General features: G+C 39.6%; 3 protein-coding genes across 12 annotated transcripts; 1 reads left to right on the forward strand and 2 right to left on the reverse strand.

Moving 5' to 3' along the window:
• Positions 1 to 341: 341 nt before the first annotated feature.
• Positions 342 to 3033, reverse strand: LOC112277497 (putative galacturonosyltransferase-like 6). The gene has a single exon (XM_024509916.3). The coding sequence runs from the start codon at positions 1999 to 2001 to the stop codon at positions 868 to 870; it is 1134 nt and encodes a 377-aa protein (XP_024365684.1). The 5' UTR covers positions 2002 to 3033; the 3' UTR covers positions 342 to 867.
• A 5682-nt stretch (positions 3034 to 8715) lies between these two features.
• LOC149986341 (uncharacterized) lies at positions 8716 to 11343 on the forward strand. The gene is made up of 4 exons (XM_090247410.1): positions 8716 to 8810; positions 8937 to 9012; positions 10180 to 10554; positions 10755 to 11343. The coding sequence occupies exons 1-4, from the start codon at positions 8716 to 8718 to the stop codon at positions 10827 to 10829; spliced, it is 621 nt and encodes a 206-aa protein (XP_090103536.1). The 3' UTR covers positions 10830 to 11343.
• A 494-nt stretch (positions 11344 to 11837) lies between these two features.
• On the reverse strand, positions 11838 to 17365 carry LOC112277370 (uncharacterized). 10 transcript variants are annotated; one of them, XR_016500858.1, is made up of 5 exons: positions 16516 to 17266; positions 16242 to 16337; positions 12889 to 15899; positions 12439 to 12564; positions 11838 to 12162 (listed from the first exon to the last, which is right to left on the reverse strand). XR_016500858.1 is itself a non-coding variant. In XM_073531363.2 (3 exons), the coding sequence occupies exon 3, from the start codon at positions 15827 to 15829 to the stop codon at positions 12977 to 12979; it is 2853 nt and encodes a 950-aa protein (XP_073387464.1). In that variant the 5' UTR covers positions 15830 to 15899; positions 16242 to 16327; positions 16516 to 17365; the 3' UTR covers positions 12713 to 12976. The 10 variants fall into 10 exon arrangements, 2 of the variants coding, with proteins under 2 accessions (XP_073387464.1, XP_024365339.1); XR_016500856.1 differs by having other exon boundaries at positions 12792 to 15899; XR_016500854.1 differs by lacking the exon at positions 11838 to 12162 and having other exon boundaries at positions 12190 to 12564; positions 16242 to 16327; positions 16516 to 17365.
• Positions 17366 to 23142: the final 5777 nt, after the last annotated feature.

A 23142-nucleotide genomic window follows, 5' to 3' on the forward strand; every position in this document is an offset into this window, starting at 1 on the left:
AGTCACATGGTAGGTCCAGCCACTGAAATTCATCAACGTGAGCTGTTATGTCATACAGTGTCACTGACAAGCTCCGATGACATTTGCTGCAGCGATGTCCCCTGTAATGAGGCAGGTTGGGAGACAAAGAATCCCGTGTACCTTATCACAACGTTAAACAAGAGCAACTCAAAGCTACAGCTGCAACGCCTCAGGCAAACGATGCAGTACACCGCTCAAGAATGCAAGAGCAATCAATAACCATTTCGCAAGTACACTGCAACCCTCCAAGTTACTAGAAGAGAAGAGATCAGACGTCCTACAGGAATGCGGAGATACACACAAATGAGGGTACACGCAAAGACGGGGAACAGAATGGCAACGGATACCCAAGTTCTTGTCATTGGTAGCATCATAAAGTTATACAACTCTGGCACGAGGGATACGGAGCTCTTCAGCTAACAATGAACAAACGACAGAATTTCCTGCTACTAGCACTCTGCCGGCTCGGCTAATGGTGACCAAAAACAAGGTTGCACTTCGCGAACCCCGCCCACAATTCACCATGTACGATAATTGTCAACGACTTAAGACACGAGATGCAAAAATCCTCTCATTGGATTCTACATCCTTTCGCTATCCCTACCCGATTACTCTTGTCAAAAGGACACTCTCACTTGCGTGGATGATGTCCTGCAGTTAGTGCGGTCACGTGTTCGCAAACTTATTAAATATTTTGTCAGAAAGAATTGTGGAAGCCCGTCAAATCAGCCGGACTCCGTTAAACTAGACTAATTCTGTAATATTGTACAACAACAATCTATGCATCTATGCTGCAACTAACGTTAGTTATTTTCCTTCACTTCTCGATGCCCACAGAACGCATTCTTATTGGTAAGATAATGCGGAGGGTTGAAGAAGGTCATAAGGAGCCCACAGACTATCCACAGGACATGTTTTCCTTTGGTCGATTCGGATCCATGGCTTGCCCTTGCCACTCCAGTGCAACAAACTCACAGGACCCGGGTGCAACGGCCTGCACTTACCCTCCAGGTTGTCTCCACCAAGACCATGCTGATTCCACCTGTGATCGATTGGCTCCACGGACCCTCCAAAGACGAGCAGGAATGGAGGAAGCGAACCTAGGTCGTAAATCCTGGTCCTGTTCTGGACCCCCATCCACTGTTCGATAACCGCGCGGTAGTTCTCAGTTCTCCACTTCGTCATGTCCATCACCATGACCCCGGTATTGAAGTAACACGGCTTCTTCCCATCAAAGGTGCGAGACAGGGTTCTATTCTGCCAGAACGCGTTCGTAAAGTATTTCGTCATGTTGGTGTGGCAGTACTCCGGGGCGCCAATGGCGTAAGGCCCTAGCCTTGTCCCCCATAGCTTCACAATGTCGTCCACGACGATGAGATCGGAATCCAAATATATGACTCGCTGAATACACGGCTCCAAGATATCCGCCAAATAGCTACGTGCATAGTTCAAAGGGTGCTCCAGAGCAGGTCGCACTGACGGAGAGATCCTTAAATTCACCAGCGCCTCGTCAAAATGATACACCTTAAATCTCAGAAAGGGAAAGGTTGAGAAGATGAGAGACCGCAGCTGCTCGTCACGGTCTGCAGCAAAGAAGTGAAAGATGACATTCTCCGGACACGCAGTATGCTTCAGTATGGAAAAAACCGCGGCCATAGAGCCACGCAAGTACTTCACATCCAGTGTCATCGCAATGTGCACCGAGTTCCGGTCACATATGTGGTCCAGCTCGTTCTCTGTTCTGTTCACGAAAGCGCATTGTTTCCCATTCCGAAACGCCGGGGCTTCTCTGAATTCTGGCCATTCCGGTCCTGACGAATACTGCGGTCCTGATCCCTGAGAATGTAGAGCGGGTTCCGAGTGCAGCTCAGCCCTAGCAGGGAAGTCGAATGGTGAAGGCCTTACTGCAGTGGCTAATGCAGAGAAAGTAAGCAATATAATTGACAATGATGTGATAGTAGAGACTGATCTGTGCACCATGGCTGGCAGCTGAGTTAGATAGGAGCTAGATAGTAGGTATACCCTTGCTCGTAGGCAGGAGGTTTGTCAGGGGAAACGGAAGCAGTAAAGCGGAGCAGTGCCCTGTCAAGTACTGACTCGATCACAGCATGTGCTACATTCACCAGAACGACGTAAAAACAACCTGCATCGAAACCTTTCGCACCTACCGCCGAGACCTAAACCTTAGAGTGGGCAATCCTAGCCAGTCAGCACCCTCAATCAACGCTGCAGTGCCTCGAAGGCACGTCAACGAGGCCTAAACACAGCACTTCAACGAAGCATCACCTCCCGCACAATACTCGCGCCTTGCCTTCCTGTATGTCGCTCCAGGACTGCTCCACTCTCCGCCAAGCCGAATCCCCCACTTCCACCTCGCAGCGTTGAACAACAAAACTCAAGTCTCCAGTCTCTAAACAAGAACGACGCGTTCGCCTGCCAGATGCGTTCCGCTAACACGTCCCCTTCTAGATCGTCGCAAACACTCACTCCGATTCACAAGGAGCAACAGACGTCGCTCGTCATCAGCAGCAGTCGATAAGCAGCGGCAGTCACCAAATGTAGTAGTCAGCCAGGTGCGTGGTCTTCATCAATCTGTGACGGTCGCCACTCGGGTTCACGCACTCCACCGAAAAAGAATCGGCACAAACACACGAGGTAGACAAAATGGCAGGCGCGCCCGCAGGCAAGGGGTCGAATAGCAGCGACTGAGTCAATGTGCCATAGAGGAGCAAAACGAAGAAGAGTGAAGTTCTGGAAGTGCAAGAGAGCTGCACAGTCAGATAGCAGAGGACGAAGAAAGAGGAGCTACGAGAGCAGCAGCAGCAGCAGAGGGAGGAGGAGGAGGGAAGCACAAGAGAGCAGGAGTAGAGAGTGCGAAATGGCGCTGGCGATGGTAGAGGCGACGGAGATTGAAGAGGGGATGATGTGATACTCTCAGTGCGGTGAGCGACGCGGTGTTAGTTCAGGGGGAGTCAGAATGGAGGAAGAGAAGAAGAATAAAGGAGGGAACAACAATTACGCGAAATTAATGAATTAAGTAAGCAAAAAAATTAATTAAAATAAAATAATTATTAAGGTAAATTTGACCGAGCGTGTGGGCCAGCTGTGGATTGCCAACTCTGCCTCCCTCCTCCTCGGTTCCGTACTCTCCGCCATCGCTTCTTACCCACCTCGCTTTTACCCCTACTGCATCGGGATTTACTTTTTCTACCTTCGGTGAAACCAGCTTCCACGTCACCTGTCGATTTTCCTCCTCGTGGCTCGCTTTGAAATATTGGGATTTGAACGAAACTATAAAGTTCATTTTTATTTCCTTTTAACTTTAATTTCTTATCTTTTCTTCTTTGTAGATTAAGTGGAATTTTGGATTTTGGACTTTGTAGATTAAGTGGAATTTTGGACTTTCTTAAAGTTTTCAGTGTATACTAAAGTTTATCATATACACTGAAAACTGTTTGTGAAATACAATTGCAATTTTAATTTACCTCTATTGATTTATAATGGAAAATAATAATGGAAAGAACAAGAGCTTTGGCTTACGGGTGAGGGTGTCATTGGGGGTGATGTCACTTACATTGCTATGGTATCAGAGTAAAGTACTTGGTTTCGTTCACACTATCTCAACGCGTTTGAAGGGACTGTCATGATGTTGCCTGCCTGCTTTGTGAAGTATGTCGTGTTGACCATGATTTTTACATTGAATTCTAATTACCTTGACACTCCACAATGTGTTATAAAAAGTATATGATAATGTGTAAAATGAATGTTTGTGAAGTATTTTGTTCCAATCCAAGAATGGAGTATTGAACATTTATCTTTTTTTATATTTCTCATTTGCCCCCAGTTTTGTTCCTTTTTGAACACATACATACATTCATTTGTTCATTGCCAATGACCAATGATTAATATTATTAACAATAGATGACTTCAAGCCAGCTCAAATCAAGGTTCTTTATTTGACTTGGGTATTAAACTAGAATGCAAGTTTTAGTATGTAGTTGTGGAATATATATATATATATATATATATATATATTTCTAAACAAAAGTCAAGCATATGAAACAAAAAAGATGTTATGCACCTTTAATAGATAATCAGTATATCAAATTGTGTATAACTTTGCACAAATTTGTTACACATCTGTTTTGTTACTTAATGCACCCTTAAGAGATAATCACAAAACCAACATTTCAATTGAAAAGAAAAAATGTATTTTTCTTAGACAACATCACTTCTAAAATTTTAGAGTTGTACACAAATGTTCATAAAACATATCGTTAGTTAGTTTGACTAACTACAGTTATAACCACTTCATTTGAATCCGACGTTGCGTATGCAAAAAATGCAGGCACAAATTTCACAACTTGTATTGTATGGATTGCATTCAGGATCATGACCACCCCTGAAATCCTAATTCACTCTCGAAACCCTTATTCTGATTTTCAGCCATTTCGTGTGTATTGGTAGTGTTGTTGTTGTTGTTTCCAGAGATAGAGGAGATGCCGTTTGTGCAATCTGAAGTAGCAGCAATGGAAGTGGACTCCAGCTGTAGCTTCTCAGTCAAGCGAGAAGAAGGAGAAGGGTAGATGAAGGATCTTTTACAACAATGTTGGACTGACCACACGGTCAGAACCGAACAGGATGACTTGCGGCACACATACTCATACTCATACTGTAGCGCGCACGGAAATGGACGACGACGACTTTGCGGTGAGTGGCACTCACCTTTGCTGCGTTTCGCACAACCTTCTGAATGAACACGTGAAACAACAGAGACTCGCTCGGTCGGAAAAAGGCGACGAAGAGGAGGAGCAGCACAGTATGACGGTGTCGTCTTGCCCCGGGGGAATATTCTGGCATCATACTCATTCGGGGAACTGCGAGTGACCGCTTGGGGTAGACTTCAGTGTTTCACGAAAAGGAAATGAGTCGGTTAATAGGTTTCACTCGGTGGGTTTTCCCTTGGCGATTTGAGCGTCGGGGAATGTCAACTTGAGGTGCACTCCAGAAATAAGGCATGACAGGTGAGATAATTTCGGAGCAGAACAGAGATGCAATTCTCCTTTTTTGCCCTGCTGCCAAGCATGTCCCTCCATTTCAGCACGCGGTTTCACTGAAGTCTCTTCCACTCGCAGCGTTCTCCCCCCAAAAATGTCTACCTGGAAGCCACTGCTGGAGCTCACGCCGCGACCGCAGGAGGTCATGTGGCCTACGATATGCGGATTGCCCTAGACCCGGATGACGGTTTCGTTCCAAGACTTGCAATTATGGGGGGGGAGAGCGAGACCAAGAGAGAACGCTCCCGTAGAAACCGCATCAGTCAAAAGGAAACTGACACCCTTGCCTTCTGGTTGAGGATACTTCTGTTCCGAGAACCCCAATCCAGACTTCGTGTTTTATTTTAGCTGCCGCTTCCAATTTCAGTACTCCCAGGTGTTGCTGTTGAACGTCTTCCAGATTCTGCAAATTCAAGCATAAAGTTTGTATGGATTCCTTTCCTTCATGGACACGATTCATATTAAAATACGACGATTATTCAATAATAGAACGAAGCTGAGGCCCATTCAAACTCACAGAAAAATCTCAGTGTGATTGTTGTGGTGAGATGATCCCTACTTTTTGCAAAACGTGACTCATCATTGTGGGTTTGTAAGCCCAATTTTGCAATGATAGTGTCCAGCTCACAAAATCGATTGGCCACTGAGGCAGTCCTTGCCAGCTTGTTCTGCCGCTTCCGTCCAAGATCCTTATTCACTGGAATCATTAAAACAAACCCCTTGCTTTGTACAAAGGGCTTACTGTGGAAAATAATTTCAAATATCAGGTACTCTTACACATTACCGAGACTCGTGAGATTCTTGTGAAGAGGTAAAACTTCAAAACACATGATTTACCGAAGACTGATAGAAACAGCAGCAATATTGCAGTATTCATTAGTATCCTTATTAGTATTTCCGTGAGAAAAGAAATATTCTATTGGTGCAGACGCAGAAACATTTCCATTTCTCTGGCAAGAACAGGCGAAGATTGAGAGAAGGAAAGAGTCGAATGAGGAGAGGGGGGGCACGCGGTGTGGACAGTGCCATGATGATTACTCCATTGCACGGGAGTGTTTTACGCATGAAACCCTATATTTAAAGCGGTGGCCAGCCTGTGGTGTTCAGCCTGTTGTGCACATAGTCTTCATGCCAAGTCCAGTGAACAATGATAATTTTACGGTATTTAAGGAGAGATTGGTTCTGGAGTCAAACCCACTTGGAGCCGGCCACGAAGATTGAATTCCCTCTCTTCCCGATCCCTCGCTCCATCGCACCACTCGGAAACCTGTGCGAACTTTTGTTACTGCACTCGCAAGCCTCACGAGCACCCCGACATTTCCGGGAAGCATGAGTTTTTTGTTTTTGTTTTTGTTTTTTTAATGTATTGGCTTTCCTTTTTCGTTTCTTTTAAAAAAACAGATATATCAAAAATAAATCTTCCCCACTTCTCTCATGTCATAGTGTCTCTCGCGCATCCTCTTTCAATCGAAAAGCGTTTCCCCCAATTTCTACTTCGTCACATTGACAGGGAGTGTAAAAAGATAATAGTGTAGGATGAAGGTGGATCCCGTAACAGCAGCAGCACACTTCTGCTTTGCAGCTTTCGGATCATCTGTTGTTGCATGGGGCTGAGCCCTACGATTAGCCAGCCGTTGGTTGTCCTCCGACTTTAAAGACCCCCAAGCTGGCTTACGCAAAGTATAGTAATCCAGTTCACCTGCCGAGTCGAGGTCACACCACCTGGGAGGAATGAGAACTTTTATTTAAAAAGTGCCTGTGAACTGTCCAGGTGCCAATATTTCGACCCTCCCCCTCGTTTTTGGTTGTCGTCCTATTCCTTACCGCGAGGGGGTTGTTGGCAGATTCCAGTAGACTTCACCTGCACTGAGTAGAGATGAATTCTCTCTCACCTGCGCTTCTAAGATTAGCAACACGCGTTGTTCGAGCCAGCCCTCCACTTTTCCCCCCTTAAAAACCGACGACGTGTCATCCCTGTCTTCTTCAGGTTGCGAAGGACGACGGTGTCATTCATCCGGTACCAAATTATCACGCACAATGTGACACTCGCATCCTGGAAAACAACTAGCGACATCCCACACCAGAGGAATTTCCAGCAATGAGCCAGCCTTTCAGACCACGCTCTTATTGATGTTGGTGTTGGTTCTGGATTCTGCAGCTCTTTGTGGGTGGTGCGGCACCAGCTGTGGCTGAGGAGAGCCTCTTGTTCATCACAGGTGATCCTGTTCCAGTTCCAGTCAGTTGTAGGATGTCACATGGACTCTGTCACCAGCCGTTGCTCGGAATCCAATAGAGAAAGAAGAATACGAGAGTACTCTGGGTCACTATCTAAGAAAAAATTTAACAACTTGTGTGAAGCTCCTTGTGTTCATGTGTTATGAGGAGGATCTGGAGCTGTGGTGATGCTTTTTTGTACCTCACATGAGGAGGCGGAGGAGAAGAATAAGTTAACCCAACAGTGGACTGTCTGCTCACAGGCACCCCAAAACTTTTCGGAGTCAAGGTATTCTGCTAGTAGAAAAGGACCTGCTTATTAGTCACACGCCCCTTGTGGTGTTGCTGTGTGGTATCTTAAGAGATGTGAGCTGCGGGAAATGAAGAAGGGTGGTTTGCATGGGCTGCTTCTACAGAGGTGCAGCACCTCATGAATGGAAGAAAACAGGCCTGTGCATCCTAAACAGTGCCGAAGCACACACATACACACAAAAACACACATGCACAACGTGTGATATTGCCACTGTGTCCACAGGCAATAATAAAAACAGCAACAACAAAAATCATAATTGACAGAGAAAGAGACATGGTGGGGGGTGGAGAAAAGCCCTGCCTTAGTGCTGACACCTCCACACACACACACACACACAAATTGCTTTGTGGGTGCTAGATCTGGCTTTTTGGTTTCTCTTTTTTAAAATCAAAATCAAAATAAATTCCAGAAGGTTTGCACCCGACTTGAGCAACCATTCAGCCCATTGATTCCTCAAATAAACAAATAAAAAATGTATGCATGTAAGCAAATGAAAGTGGTGCAACAACCTTGCAAGAGTGAAAACATTGCAAAAGTGGGAAAAATAAAAATAAAAATGAAAGGTTACTGTAACATGAGACACTCTGCTGTCATCAGGTATTGAAGTTGGTGTGGTCAGCGAGATGGGGTGTGTTCAATGACAGTATGGGATGACTCTTTCTTTCTTTCCACACATATATACTTTTAGTCAATGAGTTTAGCTTAGACGTAAGTCTAAAAATGAATTAAAGATCAATTATAATCATGTTTTCATGCCTTGATATGAGGTTTATTTTGAGTAATCAAACCTTGTCCAGCATGATTTTTGATTGATTCATACAGTAACCCAACTGTCTTTCAGGCAGGTATTGTGAAGAGCATAATTAAATTTAGTTCAAAATTAATCATAATTAGAAGAGGAAGTTTGAGTGAGTGAAAGTTTATGCTACATTTCATCTAGATACTGGTATTTTAATTGCAATGCATGAAAAAATAGCAGTGATTTTGCCAAACACAAGGCATCAATCCAGTCAATGGATTTTCTCCACCTGGACTCAAGTGGGATCCAGCCCAAATACAAGGAACAGATTCTCATTCTGTTATATTATTTTATTTTATTTATTATGGCCTATGGATAAGAAGCACTTCCAGATGCACATTGAAGCATCCATTCCACCCACTATTTTTTTGAAGCACTCAAGACCCAGCTCTGTTTCTCCAGCAAAGTATGTTTGTAAAAAAGCATGTGACACATTGGGATGCATTTTTTAGTGTGTGTTAAGGTCTGTGAAACTAGGGGCATTTAATAAACTTGAGAAGCATCTTACACACATTGTACACCTTTTGTTCAGAATATGTGTCCAGTGCAACATTTTCGATGGTGAAAGTGGAATAAGCTTTCATTACAAGACAAAGCAGAGTGCAAGGGTATGTAGGGGGGGAGGAAACAAGGCAAATATGGGCTGCTTTGCAAAGGAAAGGGCACACACTAAACCCTAAACCCAAAGGAGGATATAGAGGGAGAGAGAAATTTTAATGAAAAAAAAACACTTCTGCAATGTTGTTGGGAACAATGAAACTGAGACGCATGCATGTCAAAGTTTTAAAAACCCAAGCTTGGAGCAACTCCCATGTGTTGTGTTTGGAAAGCCAAGTGGCTGGTATAACTGATGCAAAGGATGAGGAGCTAAGTGTGTCAATGGTGACAATCTGTGGAAGAATATGATAATTATTCTTCACTTGATAACCATAGAATGTTTGTTAAAAATGATGTGTCCCTCCAACATACATTCATTCACGCATACATATATTGTGTATATATAGGCCCCATATTGGGACACAACAGCATTTGGTGCTTGGTTTTGGGAGGCAGCAGCACCTTGGATGAATGAATGTTTAGATGCATAAATGGATGAGACTATGGATGAATGGATGACTGATTGCAGTATCTTTGTATTTGCATTCATCATGTGGCTTTTTGTTTGTTTTCAACAACAATAACAGACAATAGAAGCTGACCATTCATTCACTCCTTCTCTTCCTTTCCTTAAAGACTTTTCAAAGGCTTTTAAATTATCACTTTATTTCATTATTTATTTAATTAAACACACATTTCGGCAAAAGCATCCATACTTGATTATTTAAAAGAAAGAAAGAAAGAAAAAAAAAAAAAAAAAAAAAAAAAAAAAACTCACACACAATGTCATGCTCTCCACAGTCTTCAACTTCTTCTTTTATTTTATTTTTCAATATACTTTTTTCATTTAATTTCAAAGTGCTCGTCCTTGCAAAACATTACACAAAACGTAACGTCATACTTAAAAAAACAAATTCATCATCATTAGCAACATGTAAAACCCCAATGAAACTCTACAGTTGTTGTAGAAAAAGTTGAATCTTTAGTTCTTAGTAAAATGCTCCCCAAGGCTTAAACTGCAATATATTTCCAATGTAACCATAGTTCAAAAGATCAGAGCAAACTAATCTCACTGATTCCACACAACAACAATAAATAATAAAACAATGTTGAAGTCCGACAGACTGGTATACAGTTATACATGAGATGGGCGTGATTAGTTTTTGCATTAGTAACAGAGGGGCATTGAATTGAATGGGAGGTTGCGTTGCGACTTAGAGCGCGACAGGGGGCGAGACCGACGATCGAGGCACGCAGGCGCGCAGACAGAGAGCAAGCGGAATTCTCATCTCATCGCACCACCACGCGAGCGGAATCTGCAGGCGCCACTCGCTTTCTATGCAAATCACAACCAGAGTCTGCACCCTTTTCGCCTCTGGCACTGGAAGGTCCACTGCAAAACGCATTCTTACGAGCAATCCCATGTCAGCAATCAGAAAGAGGGAGACTCACAGAGAGAGAGGAGGAAAAGAGAAAGAAAGCGAGTACGGCGCAATATAAGGTTCAAAGATTGTGCTAGCCGCGGCGATATGCGCAGTGACTTAAGATGTCAGGTGGGTTCTGACAAGCACCCAATGTAGCTCACAAGATTCCATTGCCAATGCGACGCTTGTAATGAGCCTCGTGTACGATCGCCACCGCTCGAGGATGGATTGAATGGTTTCCCCAGGTGGGGCGTGATTATATGGTCAGACTAGTGTCGTACATTTGTGGGTTTTGACTGGAGGTTTCTTCACTTGGAGGATTTTCACAGGGCGAAGCTGCGGGGGTGCAGACCCCAGCTGGGCACAGCCGTGGCTGTCAGCGCACGAATTCGGCAAGTTTGTAATGGGTGTGTGCGTACGAGCTGTGGATTTGGAGGAGGCTTATCTGAATTAGTGTCCATGGTTGTTAGAAGGAGGGCTGACGGCTGATTTCATGAGATTCCGGACACTGCAGCTTCATAATCCGGGCAGGACACGAGCTGTGGTGAGTTTGCACCGTTTTGAAGTAGACCTGGTCTACCTGAGCGCCCTTGTGTCGTATACAACCGATTGTGAGCGCGATCAATGATAAAATTGCGAAGGAATAGTACCACAGTACCGTCCCAGGCTACGATGTCGACTTCGGGTGGCGACATACTGTAATTACTTGCGTCTGGCAAATTCATGCACTCAACATTGTGCCGATGCTCGTCATGAACATTATTTTACTTGTGAGAAATAACCATATATGATTAGATGTCAGCTACTGAGAAAAAAATCATGTGCCCTGTTCGTCCATGAGGACGTGATATAATTCTTCAGAAATGTGAGAAAATTGTCTGTGAGTTGGGTTGCCATCTCTTCATTACGAACCTGAAATCTGGAAGGGGCAGGTACTCTGATTGTGCTCAATCGGGTGTTCAGGAAGATTTCTAAGGTTTTACTTTCATATTAACACAAAGCAAGCAGCAAAGGGTGGGCTCACATTTCCAATTCATGACGTGCTGGTGTTGATGTCACGCGGGTCTGTCGTTGTGCAGAGGCTAGCATTGTTATTCGGCGCGGTTTCTAGAAGGCATTTAACATACAATCCAAAAAAGTATTGGGTGCTGCAGTGTTATCATAGTTATTCAAATTGATGTTGCACTAATAAGAAGCCAAAAGCTGCATATGATTGTCTGCAATCTGAAACACTTTCCACCTTTCCCAACACATTCTAACTGAGATTCTTAGACTGACTAATTTTCGTCCACTCGGTTCTCGTCACACTTAACTTTGAGTTTTGTTCTGGAGAAAAAGAAGAGGGAAATAAAGCCACAGGAATTCACACACGCTGTATTAAAAGCTATAAATTCAGATCTTTTGGTCAATCGTTATAGATACCACGCTTCCCAGTATAGAAAATACGTTCCGAAAATAGCTCACAAGTCTTTTTTTTATTCCCCCTGAAGGAATTCCTAACGGTCAGGTTCCAAATGACTCAACTTGTATGCTCAATGGTCACATGCTAACGCTCTGGCGTCCGCTCTAAGCAGAAATGACCAAGCTCTCCATTTTACTGAGCAGAATGTTCTAATGTGAACATACCATCTCCCTGGATAAGCCTAAGGATTAATAACACAGGGCAAACACCTTAGGGCAGGATCAAAGAAAGTTAAAAAGGCTGCTTCCAGCATATGTTTCAATTTGCTGCAAATCCTGCACACAACCATGTACAATAGGAACTAAAACACCAACATGTTGAATGTTTATACCATCCTCTTAAATTGCACAATTTTTTTCTTTACAAATGACGTTAAAAGCTTGTACACTGCACATCGGTACAGTAGACTATCCATAACCCCCTATTCCTTCAAAAACCAATGTTCAGGAGAGGCTGGTATCACACCCACAAAGTCGCTGCACCACTATAGGGAAAAAAATAAATATAGGGTGGTTCTGGCCAACAATACTGTACAGCAGAGCCGAGCTTACATTCAATGTTTCCCACAAACGCCCATTGGTTTCCACCACACCATCATTCATATAAGATTGTTTACACAATTCTCACATCAAACTTCAGGGGCGACGCTCAAGAACATCAGTCAAATTGTGTTGAATCTGTGCAAGCCCACCAATTTGTTAGAACCTACAAAATAGATTGAAAATTGAACTTCACAATTTTCAAGTCGGAAATGAACATCGATTCAGAAATCAAATTAAAAGCATGCAGTGCTGGAACTGACTGTCTTAACTTCACGGACGTATCTACATGTCAAAAAAATAAAAGTGTATCAATATATTTCCCACATCATGAACATCCTCGAAGTTCACACAAAAACCCCTACCCTCGACATTGCCTGTAGCATTTCGTGACAGATCTTCCTTAACAGTAAACCCCACTGAATTGTGAGTGTCGGCAGAGTGACTACCCATCTCTGGTACCTGGGCTTGAAATATGTATACAATGGACGTGACTTTACTAGATAACGAATGAAAATGCATGGTCTTCATGGGTAACACTCCTTGGTTATCAACTGGAAATAGAGCTAGATCTATGTGCTCTAAGTAGGGGCCGCTTCTTTTTCTCCAGCTCCGCCAGAGCCTTCTCCAACTGCCGTTGCACTTGCATGCCGTCTTGAGCTCTGGCTTTCCATTCATAGACCTCTGCTTCCAGCTCATTGATCGTATTGCAGAGTTCGTCTTTCTCAAATCTGTAGGCTTCGAGGGTAGAATCCATCTGTCCCTTCAGTGCTTCAGTTGCCATGGCAACACTTGTGGCTCTGTCTTTCCAATCTCGAAGCGCCGTTTGTGTTTCCGAAAGAGCACTTCTGAGTTCTTTTATCATGGATTCGCTCTCAGCCGCCTTATCCTTCCAACCAAGCACTGATTCTTTAAGAGAGCTAATGGATTTGCAAAATTCCTGCTTTTCTTGTAGCCCTTCTTCAATCCTGAAGTCCAGTTCTTCCATTAGCGACTTCGTGGTCAGGGTAATAGCCACAGCCTTTTCCTTCCACTCTTTTAACTCTGTCTGTGAAGTCTTCAACTGGTCTTTGCATTCATTTAGCTCTGTCTGAGAATTTTTCAGCTGTGTTTGAAGCGATTGACACTCTTGAGCCCTCTCTTGCCATATAAATAACGCCTCTTCCAGATCATTGATAGAATTGTACATCTCTTCTCTTTCAATCTTTCCTTCTTCAATCACGCAGTCAAGTTCCTCCTTCAAAGATTCTGTAGCCAGTGTCACGGCTGCGGCTTTCTGTTTCCATTCATTCAATTCTTTTTGCGTCTCTGCAACCGCGTTTGTCAGCTGTGATTGCAGGAGCTCCCCTTCCTGAGCTCTGGCTTTCCACTTGAGGAGTTCTGAATGCAAAACGCTGAGGCAATCGACGTCCTCTTCATCATTTTCTTCACTGATGTCACTTGAATCATCCTGCATAGGCCGAACAGCCCTTGCTGCAGCTGCAGCTCTATCTTTCCACCGCTGCAGCTCGCTTTGAGTATCCGTCAGGGAATCCATCAATTGCATTTGTTCCTCTTCCAATTCTACGAGCAAAGACTGGCCTTCTTGGTTCCTCTGCTTCCAGAGGCTGACCTCATACTCCAAATTTCTTACCAACTCAGCATACTCTTGGTTTTTGGCTACTCCATCCAGAGCACTTTCAGCCTTTTCCTTCCACACGAGCACCTGATTCTGCAAGTCTTCTACCGTCTTCTCAATCTCTGCTTTCATCACCTTGCCCTCCTCACGAAAATCTTCTGCTTTCTGTTTCCAGAGACTGAGCTCACTCTCCAAAACTTGGACCAAGTCTGCATACTCTTGGTTTTTTGCTATTTCTTCCGAGGCATTTTCAGCATTCTCTTTCCAGACGAGCACTTGATTTTGCAATTCATCAACCACCTTCTCAAGCTCTGCCTTCACCGATTTCATCTCATCATTGGAAGTTTCCGCTTTCTGTTTCCACTGGGAAAGCTCCGCCGTCACCAACTTCTCCTCTTCACTAGAAGCTTCTGCCTTATGTTTCCACTGAGCAAGCTCTAAATGCAGCTCCTGGACGACACTGTCAAATGCGACACGAAGAGAGGAGCATTCCTCCGAAGAGTCTGCAGCAACAACTTTCCAATCTTTCACCTGTGCTTGAAGCTCCGCCATCTGCACCGCACTCCTCTTCCGTTCATGGGCAAGATCTTCCAGGGCTCTTCTGGCCTTCAATTGAGAGTCTTTCAATTTCTTCTCCATTTCAAGTCTTTCGAGCTTTTCATGTTCGGTCACGCTCGCTGCATTCATCCACTCCTCCAATTCCACTTGTAATTCCTTCACCCTGGCCTCGAAGCGCTGCTTCAACTGCTCTTGCTCCTTCTCAGCAGCAATGACCTTCTTTTTCAATTCGTCTATCTCCAGCTTGAAGGAAACCTCCAGCTCAGAACGCTCCTTCTCAGCAACAACAACCTTGTTCTTCAATTCTTCTATCTCAGCTTTGAAGGAGACCTCCAGCTCAGAACGCTCCTTCTCAGCACAAATAATCTTCTGCGTCAAATCCTCTATCTGGGATTGCAAGCAGGCTTCAAGCTCGGAACGCTCCTTCTCAGCAGAAACAACTTGCTTCTTCAGATCTTCTATTTCAGCTTGGGAGGAAGCCTCAAGCTCAGAAAGCCTGTCTCTCCGTTCATCCACGTCCACGCGCAGGTCTCGTGCAAAGGCCTGACTCTCTCCCATATGAAGCCCGTCCTCATCGCTGCGATTCGTAGCCTTGTGCATCCGCCTCTCCAACTCCGCTTCCAATACTTTGATAGAATCACTACGACTTGAGGAAATGTGCTTCCACTTATCTGCATCTGCTTGCAAGACTGCAATGGAGGAACTGACCTCCGATTTCAAATTCACTACCTCTTTGGCCAAAGCATCTGCTTCCAGCTTCCACTCATCTACCTCTATCCTCAAGTCTTCATTCCCCTTTTGAGCCTTTAATGCTTCCTCTTTCCACTCTTGCAGCTCTGTGCTTAACGACTTCACTTGCTTGGAAAAATCCTCCAGCTGCCGCCTGGCCACTATTCCTTTCCCAGCGGACATGGCTGCGCGATCTCGCCATCCTTCCACCTCTGCCTTCAGTGAAGCGATCCTCTTGTCCGAGTCTTCCTTCAGCGCCGCGGTCTCCTGAGCTGAAGCATTGGCCTTGTTCTTCCACTGTGCAAGTTCGGCCTTCACCACGACGGCCTCTTCTTGCAGGGCCTTCACGAGGCTCTCCAGCCCAGTGTCAACTTGCCGCACAGAAAAGGACTCCTGTTTCACCATTTTGGGAGAAGACTGGTTCTGATTCGCTATCTCGAACTGAAATGCATTGAATGAAGCTTTAAATTGCTGCAGCTTACTCGCTTTTGCAGCCATTGTTGCCTTGTCATTCCATCCATACAACTGGGCTACGGCTGCTTACATTCGTGGAGGGACTGCAAAATTACTGCAAACTTGGAGTCACTAAATGCGAACGACATGCGAACCAAAAAGCAGCCCTGGTTTCTGAGATAAAGGTGAATTGTTTGCACGCCATGATCTTTCAACTCATACACCGAGTGGACGAAGAAGCAACAGGAAATACAGCTTGAGAAGAATCAGCGCATGGGTCACCAATGTACAAGCATAATCCAACTTTAGATTGTAGTTGAAGCAAATGTTCAGGGCGTACACTGTAAACCATTCAATTGACCAGCCATCGTGCCTTGATGTTCCAACGAACATACACTTAGACCTCTCAGACATGCAGCAAATTGTCGGAAGATTTGAAAGAAGAAGAGGAACTCACTTATTTTATCTTGCCCACAAGAACTACTCGCACCCATCGCCGTGAGAGTGCGAATTAAAGCTCGACAGATGCTCTGATCAAGAGCCCTGCACATGGCTGAAAGAATTCCGTCAAGATATCCTCCTCCCTGAATGGGGAAAGACATTTCCAAGGGCGGCACAAGCTTCTTCCAGTCTAACCTCCACATTGCAGCCAGCATAAACTGCCAACAAAATAAATTAAGAGAGAATAAACCCAGATTCCTGAAATCGGCTGCCACCACACAATTGCTTACCCTTCGATGCTGCCTTCGTCCAGTGTTGCAATTCACAATCGAATCCTACTTGCACCCGAGGAGGAGGAGGAGGAGGAAGAAGAGAACAGGGATTCAGCCCCCTCCCATTGTTGCTCGGCGCAATCACTCTCCACACCGGAAAGAGAAACAACCAAAGCCGTGGAAACTTTTCAACAGAGGCAATCCTCGAGCTCGAACCCAGTGTCCCCGTCATAAATATCCAAATGCGAAAAGATCGCAAACAGTCCGCCCATCCGGGACTCTACAAGTGGCAAAACGGAACAAAAATACACACACAATCGCTTTTGAACGCTACACTAGACGCACTCACCCCAATCCTCAGCCACCTCTTTACCCTAACCTCCCCACCTCGCCGTCTCTCACCCCCGAGCTACCCCTCCCCCTCAAATCTCTCCGGATTAGCATCAAAACCAGCCGCCAATTCCCACTGACACCACCGACACTAAAATAGCCTACCCAAATAAACAAACAAATAAATAAAACGACACGTCCTCGCCACCACTCCACACTCCTCCCGCAAAACTCCAACCACGAACAAATCAGGACCACTTCAGGACCCAAATGGAGCAATCCCAGATTCTCATTCCCTTAAGGTACCCACAAGCGAATTCACATCGCATTGTCCAGCAATTCAGGTCGGCGCAACGACGAGCTGTGAGATGACAGCAGCAGAAACAGCAACAACAACAACAACAAGAACGAGCGAAAAGGAGAACATGAAGAAGCTGTGGAGCAATTTGCTGAAGAGCGACGATGAGGGAGAGAGCGGCATTATTGGCAGGAGTGAGGAGAAAAATCGGGCGGGGAATCGAGAGATGGGAAATGGTGCGACTGGTTGATTGATTGATCGCCCGCCCGCATTTCCGTCACTTCCTGCAATCCCGCGCTCTTTGACTCCCGCCCGCCCTAGTACTCCACGTCAGCCTGGGGTTGACTCCCGCCCCACACTATATTTCCTCTCTCCTTTTTGCTTTTTCGCATGCAGAATAATGTCCGCTTACTAGGTCCATTCCATTCCATAATGGGCCCCCGTCCCTCTTTAATAGGCACCGAGCCCATGCTCTCTCTATCACCCACACCGAGGTTTGTTTATGTTTCTTGATCGAGAGTTGTTGTTGTTGTTGTTGTTGTAATAGTTCTTTCTCTTTTTTTTAATAATAAAAATGATAATAATATGACTCAAAAAATTGTAGGTGTGGGAAAAAGTATGGTGTGTGAAGACTTTTGTGGGTGGGTGGGTGGCTTCTTTTCTTTTTACTTTGTTTCTTTACTTTTTTCTTGGAGCCCGTGTAAGGGAGGAGATTATTTATTATTAAAGGGGGGTTTTGGGGATAAAAATGGGGGTTTGCATGTTGTATATATTATGTTTTATTGATTTGTGAATTAGACACATAAGTCCAATTCTAGAGTCTAACTTATCTTACTTTAAAAATTAAAAAACGTTATTATGAAGTTTAAATTTAAAAACGTTATTATGAAGTTTAAAAACAAATCTTACTTTAAAAATTTAAAAACGTTATTATGAAGTTATTCGATTTATTTTTAGATCACTAAAAATAAAATATTCTAAAAAACTGGTTATATGTAAGTTGAAAAAAAACATGGATCATAATAAATCAATATTTGCATTATAAAATTCAAAAAGAAAATACAAAGACATCTTCTTATCATTTTAAATAATTATGAACATTTACAATTTATTGATTAAGTTCTTTTTCTTCAGTTTTGGTTTTTTCTAAAAACTATATTTTAAATGATATTCTATTTTATTTAAAAATACTAAATCATAATGCATTTTTTATTTCTTAGTATGGTTTCATTAAAATTCGTTTTTTTTCATATATTAATTATAATATAAGTATAATACATATTTTTTAATACTACAAATTATCTATTATATCTAATAATTTAAATAAAAATATACTTTTTAATATGATAAAAAAATATTTAAATTACTAAAATACACACTTCTAAGAAATATTTTAAAATTAAATTTTATAATTAAAAATATGTGTTATTTAAAACAATACATGCACACAAAAAATTAAAGTTATACTTGTATTAATGTTGCAATAAAATTAAGTAAAAATAAAAGAAAATTTATACTATGATGAGATGTATTTAAGAAAGAGAGTACTTTATAATTTAATAGAAGATTTAGAAAATATCACAAATTATGTCAAAAAATATGAGATATATATTATTAGATGATAGAAGTATAATAGTGTGAAATAAACATGATATTACTATCTAATCATTTAAGATTTCAAAAAAAAATAATCATTTGAAATGAATCTTGGATTTTAGTTCTTATAATACAAGTTTGTTGTTTATTAATATGGACTTGCTAGTGCAAATATACTAACAACTAGCTTAGCCTCTTAGCTCCAACTAACATGTAGACACTTGTCTTATTAGGCCACATGACGGCTTAATAGGTGACAATAATAAAACATTGACTATTGACTAATATGGGAGCAATGCATTGTCAATTAGAAACACAACTTCAATCAAATATATATAATTATATAATATCTAATAAAAATTATACATATATGTAAATATTCTATTAACACTCTTACTTAATGATGTATTAGATTAATTCAATTGAATCATTTCTATTATTTCTTTGAATTTACAATGTTTTTCATGACTTAGATCTTTGGAAAAAATATGTCCAATCATGTCTTTTGTCTTGGAAAGAAAACTAAGTTGATCTTTTTATTCTCAATTCTTGCACAAATAAAGTCTTGTTAAATTTCACCATGCTTAATATGAGCATAGAATATATGATTTTTAGAAAAAAGTATAATTCTAATTATTACTAAATATAATCATAAGATTATTTATTAAAGACAATAATTCAATGAAGACAAATAAATAAGTGAGAAATTTTTCAAAATATATATATATATATATATATATATATATATATATATATATATATGTGTACATTCAAAAGAAATTAAAATGGCTATTGCTAAAAGATAAAAAAAATTAAATACTCTTGAAACTAGATTAGAAGTAAGAAAGAAGTTGATAAAAAATGAAGAAGGCTTTATTCTTGCATCTATATATATATATATATATTATCTAACTTAGAGTTATGTAGTGACATTCTATAGGACCTCCAATACATGTCCAATTTGCAAGACTCGTGTCTTGACTTGCAAAGCAACTTTCCTATAGTTAAGACACATGGTTAATTTGTACCACAAGCTACCAACATGTGTAACATGTAACTAACTTATTAGCTAAATGTTCAACCTACCAATTATTTTTAGACACATATAAAGGTGAAATTTCTTCTAAAAAGCTTGTATATAAGATATTATAAAATTAATCTATTTTTATTTACTTCTATCTATTTATATTATTTAAGTAATTATTAAAATAAATTTATATATTTGTGACATTATTCCTTCTTCTAAGAACAAATTCCATGAGGAGTGGTGAGTATATATAGAAGAATTTCAAGATGCAATAAATTGTATTTGCTACATACTCTGATCTTTGTTTCCTTTGAAGATAGTTGATGGATCCTCTCAACTATGAATAATACCTCATTCTAAAGTGAAAAGATTATCTTGTTATTTTTTTATTATTTATGCATTTATAACTTCCTTCAAACAAAATATTTATAATACTATCAAGATTTTTTTTCTACCTTTAATAAAATCACCAAATATTGTAAGTCTCTTTTAAGATCATAATACCGAACAAGTTATAACTTGCCTTCTATTTAAGAAAGAATATGTCTTTTTTTAAAAATCTTCATCTTTATTATATTATTTTGATATCAAAAATATGAAATTTAAAAAATTAAAAGATCAAAATCTTCTTATGTCACTTAAAAAGACTAAAAAATTACTCAAAGATGATATGATATTAAATTAAAATGACTATTGCTACAATTGAAAAGATTAAAAATATTAAAATAAGACTAAAGGACTAAAAAGACATTAATAAGAGTGAAGAAGGCTTCATTCTTGCCTCCATATATACTATCTAACTAGAAGCTACATAAAAACATTCAATAAGATCCTCAATATGGGTCAAATTTGTAAGATATATGTATTAATTTTTTAAGTGAATTTTTTATATAAGCATCATATTATTAGCTTATATCACAAAATAAAAATATATATGATATATAGCTAACTTATTGGCTAGGTTTTTAATCTACTAATAACCTATACATATGTATGAAGATGAAACCACTGTGATATTATGTGAAATCTTGTTCAAAAATACATTAGGCACTTAGCTATAAAAAATAGAATAAAATTTATAATAAAAAAATACTAACTCTAATAGAATATTAAATAAAATATAATGAAATCTTAACAATGCTAAATAAGCTTTAATCAAATTTTAAAAAAACCTTAGAAAAATTACAAAATAAACAATAAAAAATCTTAAAAGAATTCAAAAGAAATCTACAATAAACCTTAAAAGAATTCTTAAAAAATCCTTAATAGATATTAAAATAATCACATATATATCTTAAATAAACCTCAATGAAATTCTAATTTAATCCTAGTTGAAATCTTAATAGACTTCAATGAAATCTTAGGCCAAATCCTAAATTCTAAGCATATTCTAAATCAAATTTCAAATCCTATTCTAATCCTAAATCCTAATCAAATCTTAACCAAAATCCAAATCCTAATTCTAAACCAAACCCAAACCAAAACCTAATCAGTTCAACCTTACCTTAGTATAATTTAAAACTTTAATATCTATCAATTAAAATATTGATTTTGCTTAAATTTTTATAAACTTTTCAACAACTATATTAGAAAAAAGTATATAAAATTTAAAGATAATTGTACTTACTAAATAGAAGAAAAATCCTAAAATTTCCTTAAGTATTGGCTAGCCTCCTACTCCAATCTAAATGTTAAATTTTTAGTGCCAATATTATATTTTTAAATTATTTAATTATTCTTAAATTTTATGTATGTGTAACAAATTAAGTCTATTATCTCTATATATAAATTTTACTCCAATCCAACTAGTAGATTGCTAAAGAACTTAGAAATCCTAACTAACACTTAAAGTCTAATTTCCAAGACCTCAATCTACTTGAAATTCAACAACCTTCAAATCATCCATTTGATCAAGCTCAAACTTATAGAATATACTTCAAACAACTATTTACATAAGTTTTCAAAATTTTAACTATGGATCTTCTACCAAACCAACAAAATACTCCAAAATATAATATCCTTTTTATTTTATAAATTCCAAAATCACCTATAATAATTGTGATTTTGCAAAGCTCTTACAAAGTTATTACATACTCAAATCACTCAAAATCAATGCTTAAAGAAATCCTATCAAGTTTACTTTCAAATCTCATTTTTTAATTTACAAAAGAAATCCAAAGTTGCCATAGGTGCCTAGTTTTGTACCTCAGGGTTTGATTTCGACTCAAATTGATAATTAGTCCTCTCTAGGTATCAAATTTTGCTATTTTAAATTAATTTTTACTAAAGTGAATTTTTAATTTCTTCTTACATATGCTCATATTATTTATTTTTCTAGCCTATCTTGTTTTGCCTTATTTATGGCCTTACAAAGTAAATAGAAGCGTACTTTGTAAAAAAATAGCATTTACATCTTTAGTTTTACTTTCTTTTGGACTATTGTTTATTTTTTAAGATAATTTGCTACAATATTTGAAGTAAGATTTTCTATAATATAATAATTTCTTCACCTTTTTTTACCTATTAGTTGTATTACATCATAATACCACATCTATGAAGCATCTAAAAAACTTTCACATAAGATATTATGAAAATAAAATTATTTTAATCTATTTATAATATATAGATAATTATTAGAATAAATATATATTTTCTATGAAATTTCTGCCTCTACCTTTTAGGAGTAAGTTTTATAAGGAGCAATGATCAAATATTAAAGAAGTTCAAGCTATAACAAATTATATTTGCCACATATTCTTATTTTTTTTTTCTTTTGAAGGTAATTAATAGGTCATCTTAGCCATTGATAGTGTCTCATATTAAAGTAAGAAGACCACCTTGTTCTTTAATTATTGTTGATGCCTTTATAACTTCTTTAAAATTATAACATTTAAAACACCGTTAAGAGTTGTTTCTATTTCTAATAAAATCACCAAACATTGGAAGTCTCTTCTAAGATCATGATATCAAATGCATTGTATCTTGCTATTTATTTAAGGAAGAATATGATATTTTTGAAGGTCTTTATTTTGATTACATTATCTTGAAGACTGTCATAATCATAATGTCTCAATTAATAAGTCAACAAATAATGGTTTCTAAGTTGAATCTGTTAATTGTTGATTCTCTATCTCTTTAGTACCATAAATATAAAAAAATTATAAAAAAATAGAAGATTAAATATGATATTTTTTAAATTGTAATTCTTTTATAGCAAAGATTTGCTATCCTATTTCTTGGACTTGATGGATATCTTTGATAAAAAGTATCAACCTTCTTCATTGCATTTGCAAGATTCTTAATTGGCTTTCATGTTCATTCACTAATATCATATCTATGCCAATAAAAAAGATATTCTAACCTATTTTGGTACCGCCTTGAATCTAAGACTTCT

This window comes from Physcomitrium patens, chromosome 25 (genome assembly GCF_059467195.1).
Source record: "Physcomitrium patens ecotype Gransden chromosome 25, ASM5946719v1, whole genome shotgun sequence".
Classification (NCBI taxonomy): Eukaryota; Viridiplantae; Streptophyta; class Bryopsida; order Funariales; family Funariaceae; genus Physcomitrium; species Physcomitrium patens.

Bases quoted from the DNA above. Each gene is read 5' to 3' on its own strand.
- LOC149986341 (XM_090247410.1), top strand. From the start codon at position 8,716: ATGGATAAGAAGCACTTCCAGATGCACATTGAAGCATCCATTCCACCC. The intron at 8,811-8,936 runs GTATGTTTGTAA...CCTTTTGTTCAG, and splicing joins AGCTCTGTTTCTCCAGCAAA to AATATGTGTCCAGTGCAACA. The intron at 9,013-10,179 runs GTATGTAGGGGG...CATTAGTAACAG, and splicing joins AGACAAAGCAGAGTGCAAGG to AGGGGCATTGAATTGAATGG.
- LOC112277497 (XM_024509916.3), bottom strand. From the start codon at position 2,001: ATGGTGCACAGATCAGTCTCTACTATCACATCATTGTCAATTATATTG.
- LOC112277370 (XM_073531363.2), bottom strand. From the start codon at position 15,829: ATGGCTGCAAAAGCGAGTAAGCTGCAGCAATTTAAAGCTTCATTCAAT.